The sequence below is a fragment of the Polyodon spathula genome, chromosome 28, assembly GCF_017654505.1.
Source record: "Polyodon spathula isolate WHYD16114869_AA chromosome 28, ASM1765450v1, whole genome shotgun sequence".
Classification (NCBI taxonomy): domain Eukaryota; kingdom Metazoa; phylum Chordata; class Actinopteri; order Acipenseriformes; family Polyodontidae; genus Polyodon; species Polyodon spathula.
In genome coordinates this window covers 3,584,886-3,599,905 of record NC_054561.1, presented here as the reverse complement: position 1 = coordinate 3,599,905, position 15,020 = coordinate 3,584,886, and the positions used below count along the sequence as shown (strand labels likewise).

Sequence of the window (15,020 nt, the reverse complement as noted above, 5' to 3'; positions counted from 1 at the left end):
GTTACAAACCATACCATGTTTGGTAAAATTAATATATAGCTACATGTTTGCTTCAGTCCGCCAAATGTATCTAGGTTTGTAGCACATTAGTTGGACTAGAAATCTACCCTATAGGGCATTATTTACTCAAGACCGATCATAGTAATAAAAGCTAGTCTGGATCATACATAAAAGAAAGGAGTTCAGACTAGAGGATCTCTTTTGAAGAGACCATTTTGCTGAAATGCTCTACTATATTTAAATTAGGCCTATGGGGTTTTCAACATTAAAGAGATTGCAAAAGCAGGAAAACCTATAAACAGATATAGACAGAAAAGATACAAACTACCAAAAATTACCAAAAAGGTTATGTGGACAATCCCATAAGACATCATAGGTGTGAAATGTCTTTAAGCAAAGAGAAACAAATTCAGATCACGTTGACGTTGCGGTGCAATTAACAGGGTACAGTTTTTATCCTAATTGCCATTGTGGATGATACTGTGCCTGATTTATGGAACACACGGAATTCACACCTATCAAATCAGCTCTTAATCCAGGCCTCCCTCCCATCAAGCACAGTACAGGGTCATTATCCAAGCACAGTCAATCAATAAAAGGGGAGGGGCTAGAGCTGTGACTCACCTTGATTGGCCCCGTGCTGAAGCGGATCTTTCGGCTGGGCGGGGGCTCATCTTCCTCAGGTGGGAGGCCCGGAATCTCAGAGCAGCTTGACTCCGGCTCATAGGGCTCGTCTTCTTCCTCTCCCTCCTCATCCTCATCCAGCTGACTGCCCCCGGAGTCTTCCCCGATCCCACTGTAGGCGCTGATATCCACCAGGTCCCCCTCGGAGTAATCCTCCCTGCGGGATTCCTCTCCCCCATCGAAATCCCTGTCCTCCCCCTGCGGGGAGTCCCCCAGGCCCCCCTCCTCCTCCCTCCCACACCCCCTGTGGTCTCTGGGACTGCAGAGTTGGGTTCTTTTGTTTTAGGCTCCAACGACCCTTCAGGTGGAGATTCCCCTCCATTCTCCAAAGAGGCATGCACTTCAGCTTGCACTAGCCTGCTCCCTCCTTCCGGGGTGCTATTGGTGCCAACGCTAGCTTCTTCTCCAGTCTCTTTCTCTCCTTCTCCTGACGGCTCCACACCTGATCCCTGCTCCTTGGATTCATTTTCCCTGCTCTCCTCTACCTCCACAGGTTTAATCTTGACCAGCTCTTCTGATCTGGTTCCCACTCGGCTTCCAGTCCCGGTGCTCTTGGAAGTTTCGTCCTTAACAGCTGCTGACTTGCCCCGGCTACCAGGAGACCCGTCACATTCCTTCCGCTGTCGACCCCCCCCTGAAACCAGGCTTCCCTCCTCATTGCCAGAGGGGGGAAGGGCCCGCGACTTCTTGGTTATGATTTTGGAGTTGAGCGTGGCCACCTTTCCCGGTGGAGGGCTGGCTCCCCTGGGCAGAGGGGAGGTACAAGGCTGGTGCAGATTGTTGCGGAGGTCGGCCTTCTCAAACACAGCGCTCAGCTGGCTTACAGTGGGGGAGACGGCCTCCCCAGCGCCCCCAGCATCTAAACTATCCAGTGACTCTGTGCTGCCATTGAAACGCACAACCACATCCAGCTTCCCGTCCTGAAAGCCAGCGGCCCGCTCCTTTTTGAGTAAGATGCGGTTGGTTGCAGCTTGTTTTTCTTGCAAGGTCCTCTGCTCGAAATACCTACGTGTCTCCTGAAGCTTGGAGAGCCCCGATGACTGCCGCTGCTGTGCCGCTGTCTTGTTGGGGTCAAAGCGACTGACACGCTCCGAAACGGTTGCCCCGAGCTTCAAAAGAGCGCTGTGGTCCACGTTTTCATTCAAACTACTGCCCCTTGGCAGGGAAAGCCGCACCGACCTATCGTTCACCAATGAGGGGTCCTCCCCTTCACCCGGTCCGGTGGTACTCATCTGCAGGAACATATTTTTGATCCGATGGACATTGGAGCCGTACCTCCTGCCACGGGATGAGATTTTGGGCTTGCCCCCTTGTGCTTCATCCCCGTTCGCGGCGTTGCTAAGGCCATCTTTAGCCTGCTTGAGTGCCTGGATCCCAGCCTCATACGCATTTCTGTGCGGGGAAGGGCTCCTCAAAGTGGAATTGGTGGCGGTGCTTGTTGCGGACGGGGATTCAGTCTTCATCATGGTTAATAAGCGTCTCCAAGTCTGGACAGAAACGGCATAGCTCCCCTTCTGCAGCACAACGTACAACGGGGCAGGGGCGCCACCAGCATCATCAGTACACACAATCGGAAGACAGGATGGAGAAAGAGAGGGGGGAGAGAGTGAGAGACATCAGGTTTATGTCTATGACTTAAAACAGAGCCCTACCATTATGTGCAGATCTGATGCACCCTGCATCTGTTCCAATTGCGAGAAACGGGGAGAAACATCATTTAAAAAAAAAAAAAAAAAAAAAATGAAAGCAGCTAGGGTACAAAAACATCAACCGAAATGTAAGCCGTACAATAAATCAGCTCATCAGTGATCACAGGATTTTACACCCGTGATGGATTTTGCTAGTGATTAATCTCCTTTTTCATTACATCATTTTGATCTCTTGAATTGTCTCTCTCTTGCCTTATTGCAGATTTCTGGTCCTCCCGCAACAGCAAAGCCTGACTGCAACGAGAAGGATCCCGTGTGTCTTAGCGCCCACCGGGTTCAGTGATATAGTATAACAAATCAATCATGGCAAACGATTACCCCATCTTTATTCAAATGCAGTATATTAAAAATGCACTCTCCCGGCTTCTCTCTATAATCCAAGTGAATTCTCTCTAATAATTCCTAATTGGAATTATTAATTATCCTCCTACACTAAGCTTAGAAAAAAAACAAAAAAAAACCTGCTTGTTTGAGCTTAAACGCGTACAGTACCTCTAGAAAAATTGATTATAAAATGGTGACAGAAAATGCATGTTTGTGTAGTTTATAGTGTTGCCCAAGTATGATAGGCGTTTATAAAATGGTTGCCTGTTGTATGAAAACAGCTTTAAAAGAATAGACATATATATATATATATATATATATATATATATATATATATATATATATATATATATATGCTAAGGCTGGACAGAACCTAACCAGGCCGGTAGCAAATGAATGTAAAGCACTTTAAAATGTCCGTAAATGTAATCTGTTATAAAATCATTCTATTTCCGCTATTCCATTTTGTAGTCATTTCAGTGGTACATATTATAGCACCCTATGTCCGAAATTCATAATGTACAAATGCATTTAAAAAAATAAATAAATAAACCCCTATCCTCCTTTTTGATTAAAAAAAAAAAAAAAACAGTGACAATTCCGATAAAAAAACTAATAATACTAATATTTACTCGAATAATTTAACACGTGGTTTGCAAACAGTATATAATAAAACCGTTACGCAAACCCCAAATCACCTGACCTAAGAGATATATTTTGTTTCAGAAATAAAATAAGCACCGAGCAGATTACTAAATGATATCACAGTCATTACAATACAAATCATACTGGAAAAAAATTACCAATAAATAATAGACTCCCAAAGCCCATCTATAAAAATAAAGGATTTGACATTACAGCTGAGGTAAGATTATCAAGGTTTATTTAGTAAAAATGTCTAGCGCAACATTGACGCTAGAAACCATTGAACCCACCAAACCCGTTCTAGTTTAGGACCCTGCGGAATCAAGCAGACAACGCTTCAGTCCCGCTGCTGCCTGCCCTCTGCTACGTTGCTTCCTGCATCTTATAATTTCCATAATAACTGTCAAATTTAACGTTAAAAACGGAGAATAAAAAGGAAAATAAGCACCGTGTCGTCTCAGTGTGGCGGAGGGGCTAACGTGGTTCCCTGGTCATAAATACCTTTTCCCCGACGAACAGCAGCAGGTCGCAGTATTTCAAGTTTCTGCTGTTGGTCGCTCCATTGTGTCTACATGCTCTGTTTTTGCTTTTTGATTCCCCAGTGAGATCTCGACTCTGCCGCCTCTCTCTCTCTCTCTCTCTCTCTCTCTCTCTCTCTCTCTCTCTCTCTCTCTCTCTCTCTCTGTATCACCACCGTGAGCATATGGCATAAAACTGATTGTTAACGCCATTACAGCTAAAGATACTTGTACTTCAAGTTGTGTGAAATATTTTTTTAATGCATGTAATGTATTTGCATGCAGACGGATACCATATGTGTTAATAATTTTAATATACTGATACCAGTACCTATAGGAACACAGTATGTTATAGTCTACTATATTAGGATGTATTTTTATACATTCCCAAATGTCCAAATACAATGTTTTTACAGGATGAATTAACTATTGTTCCTCAAGTAGAATGACAAGTTCTATATATATATATATATATATATCTATTATATATATATATATATATATATATATATATATGCAAAACCCCCAAAATGCCCATTCTAAGGTATCCATACCCTTTGATGTTCTTTGTTCTTTCACCAAGAACAAGTAGAAGTATTGTGAGGAAGATTAATAACAATCCGAGATTGACTGCCAAAGATATTCAAAGTGAACTGGCTGCAAGTGGCACTGGGGTTTCCATTTCAACCACAGGTCGAGTATTGCATGGTGAAGGTCTCAATGGTAGCAGGCCAAGGAAAAAGCCACTCTTGGGAAAATATCACAAGGACAATCGCTTAAAATTTGCAAAGCGGCATTTGAATTATGGATATGAGTTCTAGTCAAAGGTTTTCTGTAGCGATGAAGCAAAAATCGAGCTATTTGGTTACAAATAGTCGTTATGTTTGGAGAAAGAAAAGAAAACAACGCCATATCTACTGTCAAGCATGGTAATATCCTTCTATGGGGTTGTTTTAACTCTCATGGCAAATTAAATTTACTTCCAGTACACAGTGAAATGGATTCCATAGCATACCACATGAACACAACACCGATCCAAAGCACACATCAAAATCTACTTCAGATTGGTTAAAGAAGAATAAAATCAAGGTTCTGGAATGGCCTGGTCAAAGTCCCGATCTAAATCTGATTGAGAATCTTTGGTATGAGTTCAGAATGCTGTGTGCAAGAGAAATGCTCAGAATTGGAATGAACTGGAACAATTGTGAGTCGATGACTGGTCAAAAATCATCCTCATCCACAAAAGCAAAACTTTTTGCTACAAAAGACTTTTCCTATAATAATTCTTTTTTTTGAGAAATTTCTGAAAATTATACACTTCCACTGGGGTATGTAAACTTTTGACTACAACTGTATATCCATTTATATTTATTAAAGAGAAAAGCCAAGAGAGGAAGTGAATTAGTAACATCCAGAAGACTACGATTAGCAAACAAATGTGCCACATTTTCTATGCTTATAACAAATCTTATAATAGTGCATTTGAAAGAGTTAGATCGCTGTTGGAAGTTGGTTCCTCTCAGATTTCCTACTTTGCTGCTTCTATTTCATTAATAACATAACCACTTGTTTTTGTCTGTGGTTAGCACAGACCAATGAACTACTTTTAAATTCCTGTGTAAACATTGGTCTACAGCTCTAAATAGGCAGTGTGGTGGTATGTTTCACACTTGCATGAACAACCCCAGACACAGTTGTTTGCTTGTAATATATGCAGACAGCACCCTGAATCAAATAATTAACTCCTTATCAAGGTTTTGAATTATATTTGCCTCCAGTGTTTCACCTATGGACTGCTGTGCACAGTGCAAGGGCAATATATTTCCCTACATATTAAGCATGGCTATTGGTCATTTAAGCATACAGAAGACACATCATGAGATATTAAACAGGTACATATTTAATATAAGGGAAGTGTAGGTGATATACAATACCAATTTCATCCATGAGAAAAGCACAGCAAATAAATTGTATTAGATCTTCAATTCCCTTTGAGTTTTGCAGTGGAGAAACGATTAAATTACTGGACTAGTTTCTTTTAAGCCAGGAATTCGGTTATGAGTGCCATCTGGTGGCCAATTGTTGTATTGCATTGCTAATAACAATTTAAGGTCATGTGTATTCTGTGCAAAGATCCGTTGTGATGGCCTTGTTATTTGTGTTACACATGGAGATGCTTGGCATGGCAGTCTGTCACCTGAGGAGTTTACAATGAGCCGCTATAGATGATTAAAGGTGTAGCGCCCCAAATTGTAAAAATGTAATTTATTAATACACATAACTGCTGCATGACATGTATTTTGCACAATGACGTTAGTTACAACCATATTTATTATATACACTATATCAAAGTCAACAAATAACGGAGCTGAGAAAAAAAGAAAGAAATAATCCTTTGTTTGAATTAAAACGTGATCGCCGTCCCGTTATGGTTGCTTGTTTGGGTAAGTACATTGCACTGCAGTCGTTCATCTTAATATAACAGCATTTGTCATTAAGCAGCGGTAGTACTGGCAGACACGCCTTCCTTCCTCAGCCAAAGCACAGCAGCGTACGATAGCTGCTTGCAAGACGACACACTAACCTATTTTGAGAAGGTTATTTGCTTACTGAAACGAACCGAGCGTAACATTTCCTTCTAGATGGCATGTTCTGGCGCTGGAGAAAACAAATAACCGCTGGATACCCTCCCGTTCTGCTTCGGGAGTCTATGTGTGTGTGTGTGTGTGTGTGTGTGCAGGCCGGGCTCTCCATTGTTATAGCTAATAATAATAATAATAATAATAATAATAGAAACGGTCAGGATATTTCTCTCTAACGTATTTATGCATTTGACATATTAACCAACACGAGAAATTAAAAGTAAGGATATTTGGACTCGGGTTTTGTGAAATGGGGACTCTTTCAGGGACATTGTGTGACCAGGGACACAGGACCTCATCTGGGGACTGTCCCCAGAAATCGGGGACATATGGTCACCTATATTACTGTACGTTGCTATCCTCAATTACTTCCATATATTATTAAAATAAATAAATAAATAAATCCCAAAGTGATATTACTTTCTTAAAAACGTGTGGAAACGTCACCAGATTTTGTTAAAGTGAGGATTTCGAACTAAAATATTAGTGAAACTTGTTTTACTTAATTAGTGCTTGTGTTTACAGTATTTAGAGCAGATACAAGCTACTATCTACTGTTCAAATTTCATACGGACATTACAAAGGGAGTCAGTTTGGTTTGCAATTAACAGAGAAAAAAAATAATACATTTGTAAAGATATAGTGTATATGAAAAAATATCCATGCCTTATGCACAGAATAATACCTGGAGAAAGTCTGATTTGCTGGGGTTTTTTTATGCATTTAGACTTGCATTAGAATCAGTAACCTCACAGCTAGCAGGAGCTCAGATTAGCCATGCACTGGAATCAGTAGAGCTCTAAACATCTTTTATCAACTGCCGCTCAAGTGAAGCGATACTGGGTAACACTTTACATTGTGTCTCTAATGACTGTATTTACGTAGTAGTTACTTAGTTAATACATGTGTACTTACACATAATAACTATGTTATTATACATAGTTACAATGTACTTAATGTGTAATTCCTTTTGTGCCATATAGTCCAAAACCCTAATCCTATCCCCTCCATAACCTAACATGAACCCTTTTCTGATACAATTGTGTGCTTACATATATCATGCAAAAGTGTTTACACTTTAAGTACATTGTAACTATGCATACTAACATTGTAATTATGTGTGAGCTCACATGTATTTACTAAGTAACTACTAGGTAAATACTCAGTAATTAGGGACACAATGTAAAGTGTTAGCAGGTGCTATTCCTCAATGTTGTGTATAAGGAGAAACACCCAGTGATGGCAGCTGTTCATACATTGCAGGCAAGAAGGTTGGCAAGCAGACAGACATGTGAGCTATGATTCTGAACCATATACATCCAAACACCTCAACACCCTATGCTGTATTCATTAAGCATTAGCATGACAGGAAATGCATGCACATTTAGTACCACCCACGCTCCTGCCTTCTGAATGAGAGCTGTGGTTTAATACAAGCTTTTTGTCTTGTTTTGGATAAGTTCTCTAGATGTGAAAATGTAACATATGTGCATACAGTATATAGCAGATGTACACATGCTATATATCATATGTACACGTGCTATATGGACAATAGAGTGGATTGGCATCTCCATATACCCCCATTTCTGATACTCTCAATAACTTGGGGGTGACCAAGTTTCATCATAACTGAATAAGCAGTTTTTTAGATATAAGTAAAACCCTAAAGTGGGTACTTACATGGGGCCTCCACTATATTCCTGTTGCCAAGGAATATATGCAGAAAAAATACATCCAATCATCTCTCCTAAGCTAAAGAATCAGTGAGAATGGATTTAATCAGGCATCAAAGAAAACCAAGCTGGTGACTGAGATGTGTGATATACAAATTACACCACCAGGTGTCACTGTTGTACCATGTAACGGTAATTCTTTCTGGCAGCAGATCATAATCTAATTTAAAATACCTATGCTGGCACACACATTGATGACAACCGATGGGTAATGCTTTTTTCATTGTTGTCCAGTATGCAGTCCAGTGCTTTATCCACTGAGCCAATCACTTCGTCTCTGGGAGTACAGTAATGACTTTCATTCGACGCCATTGGCAATGGGTGTGCATGTCTTCTTACAGTGAACAGAACGCGTGCTATATATAAAAGCAGCCCTAGGAAACCTAATGGAGTTAGTATAAATAGATGGCCTGGGCAGTAACCCAGTGGGCTGGCCCCCTGCTCACCATTTGCTCCTGTCTATCAAAATCTCCCAACAATCATGGCTGAGAACAGAAGCTGGGTCCTCTTCGTAACAGGCAAGTCTTTAATTCTTAGAAATGTTTAAATAATAAGTTTAAGCTGTAAGAAAGTAAGTCATGTAGACAAACATTTTGTCTAGTGCTCAATATTAAATTTTGTGGGTACTTAGTTGAAATGTTACACTGTTTTTGTCTTTTCACTGTGTGTGTCTGACTTGATCATGTTTATTCGTCCTTTAACACATAAAAGGGTTAAATAACATAATATTTATGAAAGTTTTTACTCAGAAGTACACCATTTTATTAAAGGAAAATATCAGCTTGGTAAATTCCCAAAACTGTCAACCTTATTCTTGGTAGCTTGTTACTAGTTCTACAACACAAAGGCCAATAGTGAAAGAAGATAGTCTTAACTGTATCAACCTAGGAAGAAACTGAAGGAACATTTGCACAAATACATTGATGAATATTGTTTGTTCCAGGGTGTAATCTGAGTTTTTAAAAAGGAAAGCTATCCAGCAATGTTAGAATACTTGTAAGGAACAAATCATATAACCTTTTGATCAGTCAAAAGGACCAGCGTACAATAGTTGTTCCAAACCCTATTGTGTTGCTGTGGTCTGCGAGTAGTTCTGCTAGGATTTACTTAATGTAATAAACTGGGATTATAATGGGCTCCCTATGGTATTGAGGACAGAGAGCACCTCTGGCTAATGGAAGTACACAACAGTTAAAATATATGGAATTATTTGTTATCTATAATAACTTTATCCCTTTACTGGTTATTTAAACAAATATCTTTCTATATGTTACTCCCCTCCCCTAGCAGTGTGCCTGGTCAGTAGCTTTTCCGCCCATGCTGACACCTCCCCTCGTGTGGGACTCCTGTTTGTGTACGAGCTCAGTAAAGAGCATTTCCAGAATGAATTCCCTCCCTTCCTTAGCCACTATGGTAAGCAGACAAAAACCCAACATTAAATGTGTAATTTCAGAAAAATGTATTTTCAAATAATAATATTTGATTTTGTGGCGTTACTTTTTACTCAACCTCAGAATTCTCTATTTTCCATGGTTCAGGTATAACGTACAACGATCCCATCGTGTTTAAGTGTAACTTACAGAACTATCCTGACCTGCCTCGTTGGCTGCGTTACTCTCAGAGAAGCCCTGGCCACGATGGCTATCTGTACGGGACCCCAGCGCCGGCTGACCAGGGGAGGACTGTCATTGAGGTGTGTCATACTGATGACGGGAGTCTCTACTGCTACGACAATGTGCAACTAACATTTCTTAAAAATATATTCCTCAGATGATGATCTAAGGAGAAGCAACAATGTTACAAAACATGCATACTATAATTGAAAAATATAGATCTTTTTAAACTGCAATTCAGATCAGAATATCTGTTTCTTAAATATACTGTATACACAGTTGAGTACAAATTTATTAGAACATCCCATTGCTTCTGTAGTTTTGATTTGTTGTGACCAAACCACTGGAACTGAAAATGATCAAAATAGGCAAATGAGTGATGACTTTAACCAGCCACACATGCAATTCAATTAAAATAGTAAGAGAAAAGGAACACATAGCCACAAATGATAAAAGGCATGAGACTTTTTAGAAGTTGTTTAAGATGTCTAATTAAAGCACAAAGTGGTCTGACATTTTCACACTAGTGCAGATTGTTTCTATAGCTCTATTACTGACTGAAAATTGCAATTCTCACACCTAGAGGTTTTCATGCAGGTAGGTATATAAAGGATATGAATGACAAATCTTGAGGTGTTCTAATACATTTGCACACTGCTGTATTAGACCCAAGGCAGTATTTAACTCAAGGATCAAGTCCATAACTATATAAAACACTTAATAGAGGCAAATAAATGTATACTAAAACAAACTTAGTAAATTCAATGACAACTGTTTTGACTAAAAGTCTTTCTCAATGTCTTCAATGTTTATGGTCTAATTTGAAAAATGCCTTATAAAATAGTTCTGTTTCTTTCTCGGCTAACAGGTGACAGCTATAAACAGACGGACATATGACACAGTCAGACAGAGAATTCCCTTCACCGTGGCGACTCATGGTAGGAGAATGACAGCCCAGGGGAGCCATTCGAAAGAGAATTGCTGTAAACACAGTGGTGTGTCCAGTTCATGCTCCACCCTGAAATGTTGCTTGCCATTTTCTGTTCCTGCAATGCCCCATTGATTTCAATCAGCAGCTTTGCTGCCGGAGGAAGCATGAACTGGATACACTGTGGTGCTCCTAAGAGAAATGATCTTTCTCTATTTAAAAACACACTACGCTAGTGTGGGCCTGTAGGGGGTGCAGTGCTAAAATGATTACACTACAGAAGTGGTGCACAACTCGGTCCTGCAGGGCTTAATTGGTCCAATTAACTAATTTAGGGTATGGTTAGAATAAAAACCAGGAGGGACACCAGCCCTCCATGACCTGAGCTGTGCACCACTGCTTTACAGTTAACAGTAGGTCAATATTTGCAGTAGCCACACCAAACCTTTATTAAAATAGAGGTGAGAGCATGGGCACTCAGTTTACTAGTTATTAAGTAAACAAAAAAAATGACCATTTGCTACCACGAACAAAAGTTTCTCTTCATTCAGGCCTGCGAATTCCCTACCAGGTGGAATTCTTTGTCCCTAAGAGGGACGTAGAAGAGGTCCTTCCTTCCCAGATCCAGAAGAACTTTCTAAATGATCTGGAGGCAGTGTGGGCGACTAACCGCCTGTATGTGGTCAATATCACCTCTGCATTGGACAGGGGCGGTCGTGTGCCCCTCCCCCTCCCGGGGCTGAAGGAAGGGTGAGTGGAAAGTGACACATATAACGATGTAAAATAGGGCTTGCTATCTTGTAAACCTATTTTTACTGAGCTTCCCTCTATTTAAAATTGTAACTCGTTCATATTACAACTTCTTATAGAGCGTAAACAAAGTCTGTTATCACCTTACCTCATGCAAATGGGGACAGGATATCTCTTAAAGCAGGATTTTAGTACATTTATCTAGTATAAATATATCTACCACTCAATGAAATGCAGTGAAGTGATTATATACCTAAAGTAACATGAATTTTACTTTAAAGAAATACATAATATGGCATTAAGCCAAGCACACATACGTGGAGGGATAACGTGTTTTCGACATAACTGGGCTTTAGTTGACACTCTTCAGCTGCTAATTATCAAATCAGTTTGAAGTTAGAGATAGTTATGAGGCCTGCCCAGGAACTCTGTTGCCATGGCAACACAGGCCCCGGGGAAGCACCTTACTCCTACATAACTGAACCCTCAATAAAAGGCTGTCAGCCAATGGTACCGGTGGAACTGCAGATGTGCACTACACTGTTCCCTTTCTACAAACACTGAGCTACTTGAACCCACTGACTACTGCACTGCAGCCTATAGCTTTCTTAAACCACTGTCACTCAAACCCAGTGCCGCCCACCCTGAAGCCTAGCACATTCCCTAATCACTGAGCTACTCGTATACATTACCTTCCACACTCCAATCCAGCACCTTCTCTACCTACTGACCTGATTAACACATGCCAAGATTTAAACCCAGTGCCTTCCATAACACATTGCTCTTAGACCACTAAGCTGCCTGAATTATACATATACAACTATACATATTTTAGCCATTAAGTTACCAAAACTCCCTTTATGGAAGTAATTCTTTAGAAATACAATCATGAGAATGCAGCAGGCTGTGAGTCAGAGCTAAACCACTTCTTTCCATTTATTCAAGTTAGATAAGTGTACTGTACCAAGCCAAACAAAGGGAAAAACAAATCAAGGTGCGTATAATTAATCCCAGTTCCATTAGCATTAGCCTGCGCAAGCACAGATTGGAGGAACCCCAGCTGTTAGGAGCACTTTAAAATTATTTTCAATGGTACTTCTGTTATGGCACTACAATGTGGCAGTTGTTCTGCTACAATAGTTAACATTTTAACATACCAAACAATAATATTAACAACCCACACTCAAAAAATCTTACAAAACATGTACCAGGTGCAGGCATTGAACTTATTTGAGAATATCAACTGGAGTTGTATCGAAACAAACGTCTTTATTAGGACCACTGTGCAATGTTTGTTGTAATTGCTGGTGACACAATGGCCTTCCTAAGGTAATACACTGGTATTTTATTAAAGAGTCTTGATATAACCTGCACAGTGATGTTGGCTGTCCTATAACTCTATTATATATTGTTATTATTGTTAAGTTAAAAACAAAATCCATCTATACTTGTTTTCTGTTCATGACTAATGTTTATTGTCCAATGTGCTTTTCACTGAAAAGAGGGAAAGGGTTAATGAAGACAATACTGTTAAGTCAGATATGCAGAGTATTGGGATGCACCAACTTCAGTTGACTCTGCGGTTGTTGGGTATGATTTTTTAAAGCAGGTGACGTCAACTGCAACACTGAGAGTAAAGCATGGTGGGAAGCCAGTATGGTACTGTGGTGAATGGTATTTCTTCTGTGATGTGTCGTGGGATAGAGCGTTGTAATTTGCTGAAAGGGCCTTATCAGTCTATAATAGCATCCTATCAATTAGAGCAATGATTGTGCACTGATAGTGCTGGGTGTGTGTTTAGGGTTTACATCAAGGTTGGCTCAGATGTGCCCTTCTCCCGGTGTCTGCTGCAAGCCTTGGAGCCCATGAACCAGCAACGCTGCAGCCAGCATCTCAGACCCATCCTATCCTGTAACGAGTGGTTCAGTCCTCACATCCACATAGACTGGTGCAACGTCACCCTGGTGAGCCCACACACCAAAAAGTCTTCATTATTGTATTATTCCAATGTTTTATTATCATACAGTTTACTGTTGCCAACCTGGTGCCTGCAATGAAATTCTATGAGATCTGCTGTCTTGCCCACCACAACTGAAACTGGTCAGGGACCGTGAAGCGTAATTTATGTACTTAAAGAGTAGATATGGTTATTTTCAACTGACAGCAGTAAAGAAATTAGTTGTTTCAAATGTTTCAAAACTACCACAAGATGGCGCTAAAAACATTTTTTTTCCCCACTGAAACACTTCCCTTTTGGCAGTTTTAATACAGCATCCTGTATAGATTCCAAGTCTAGCACTCCTAGTGTTAAGCATTGTTTATTGCAAATAACTGATACTATCTCAGTATTTAAATATAAATATGGATCGTTTCCGTTTTGTGATATGCGGGATGTTTCTGTATTCCGTTCCTTTCTCCAGACTGACCTGACCCAGGCCACGCCCCCTGCCCCTGGCCCTACCCCCGGTTCTGGAATTCTGCCGAGTGAGGGGGAGTACGATCCTCCAGACTCCCCCGAGGATCGAGAGTTCTACCTGGACTACATGTGCAGCATCATGATCCCCCTGGTGCTTGCACTGATCCTGTTTCTAATCCTCGCCTACATCATGTGCTGCCGTCGGGAGGGAGTGTAAGTACATGCATTTACTCACTGAAACCCATCTTTTCCTGTTCCATAACTTAGCAGGCAGTTTATTAGTTTGTGGTCTTATTTGGAAAATGATCTGTGCGAACTTGCTGTTCTTGTAAGTCATTTACATGAGAGATGTGGGAAATTATATCTCTAAAATAAATGATATGCACTCCGGTTATTGTAAAACGGTCTAAGCATTGTAGCATCAATATTGATGCTGCATAGACTACATTAAGGGTAGAACAGTGGAATCTTTTTGACTTATATATGACATGACAATGAAATCTGTCGAAAACCATAACCCAGTGCTGATTACCTCTATAGCACATCTGGCACTGAGCTTGCTAGTAGAAACCTTGTTTGACTACTCTCTGTGCTTTCTGATTCCAGAACTAACATGCTGGCTCCAATTGCTTCTACACAACACCAGAGAACACATTTTTGAGTGCAGTTTTGTTGAGTGAAAATTTAACAGGAAATTACTTAGCAGTTTCCCCACAGTTAGAAATCTAATGGCTTTATTTTATTTATTTTTAGGGAAAAACGGGATGCAAAGACACCAGAGTAAGCCATTTCTTTAATTTTGTATTTCTTTCTTTCTTTTTCTTCTGCTTTATGTATCTTAACAGCTCTCAATTTAAACTGTTTTAAAATCATCTGTATGAATCCACGCTGTCTCTGGACTGGTGCAAAAACCAATTGTGAGCATATCATATATAGGGTTTTCTTTTGACCGTTCTCTTTTCCGTTCCAGCATTCAGTTGTATCACCACCAAACCATCCATGACAACACTGACGAGCTGCGGACCATGGCAGGGGGTCGCAGTGTCCCCAGGCCTCTC

General features: G+C 40.4%; 2 protein-coding genes across 4 annotated transcripts in view; one reads left to right on the top strand and one right to left on the bottom strand.

Annotated features, from left to right (window-relative positions):
- The window catches only part of ppp1r9ba (protein phosphatase 1, regulatory subunit 9Ba), a 54,510-nt gene extending 50,532 nt beyond the window's left edge, over positions 1-3,978 (bottom strand). The window contains 3 exon segments of the mRNA XM_041231278.1: positions 625-899; positions 902-2,198; positions 3,864-3,978. Of these exon segments, the coding sequence (XP_041087212.1) occupies positions 625-899; positions 902-2,150 (1,524 nt within the window). The 5' untranslated portion in view covers positions 2,151-2,198; positions 3,864-3,978.
- Positions 3,979-6,293: 2,315 nt separating this feature from the next.
- The window catches only part of sgca (sarcoglycan, alpha), a 10,415-nt gene continuing 1,688 nt past the window's right edge, over positions 6,294-15,020 (top strand). The window contains exons 1-9 of one of the 3 annotated variants that reach the window (XM_041231283.1): positions 6,294-6,324; positions 9,543-9,668; positions 9,794-9,948; positions 10,737-10,806; positions 11,348-11,546; positions 13,348-13,510; positions 13,967-14,175; positions 14,716-14,742; positions 14,933-15,020. The exon at positions 14,933-15,020 is cut by the window's right edge and continues 104 nt beyond it. In XM_041231283.1, the coding sequence (XP_041087217.1) occupies positions 6,309-6,324; positions 9,543-9,668; positions 9,794-9,948; positions 10,737-10,806; positions 11,348-11,546; positions 13,348-13,510; positions 13,967-14,175; positions 14,716-14,742; positions 14,933-15,020 (1,053 nt within the window). In that variant the 5' untranslated portion in view covers positions 6,294-6,308. Of the gene's footprint in view, positions 6,325-8,649; positions 8,774-9,542; positions 9,669-9,793; positions 9,949-10,736; positions 10,807-11,347; positions 11,547-13,347; positions 13,511-13,966; positions 14,176-14,715; positions 14,743-14,932 lie in introns of those variants that run through there. The other 2 variants (XM_041231282.1, XM_041231280.1) reach the window with 2 other exon arrangements.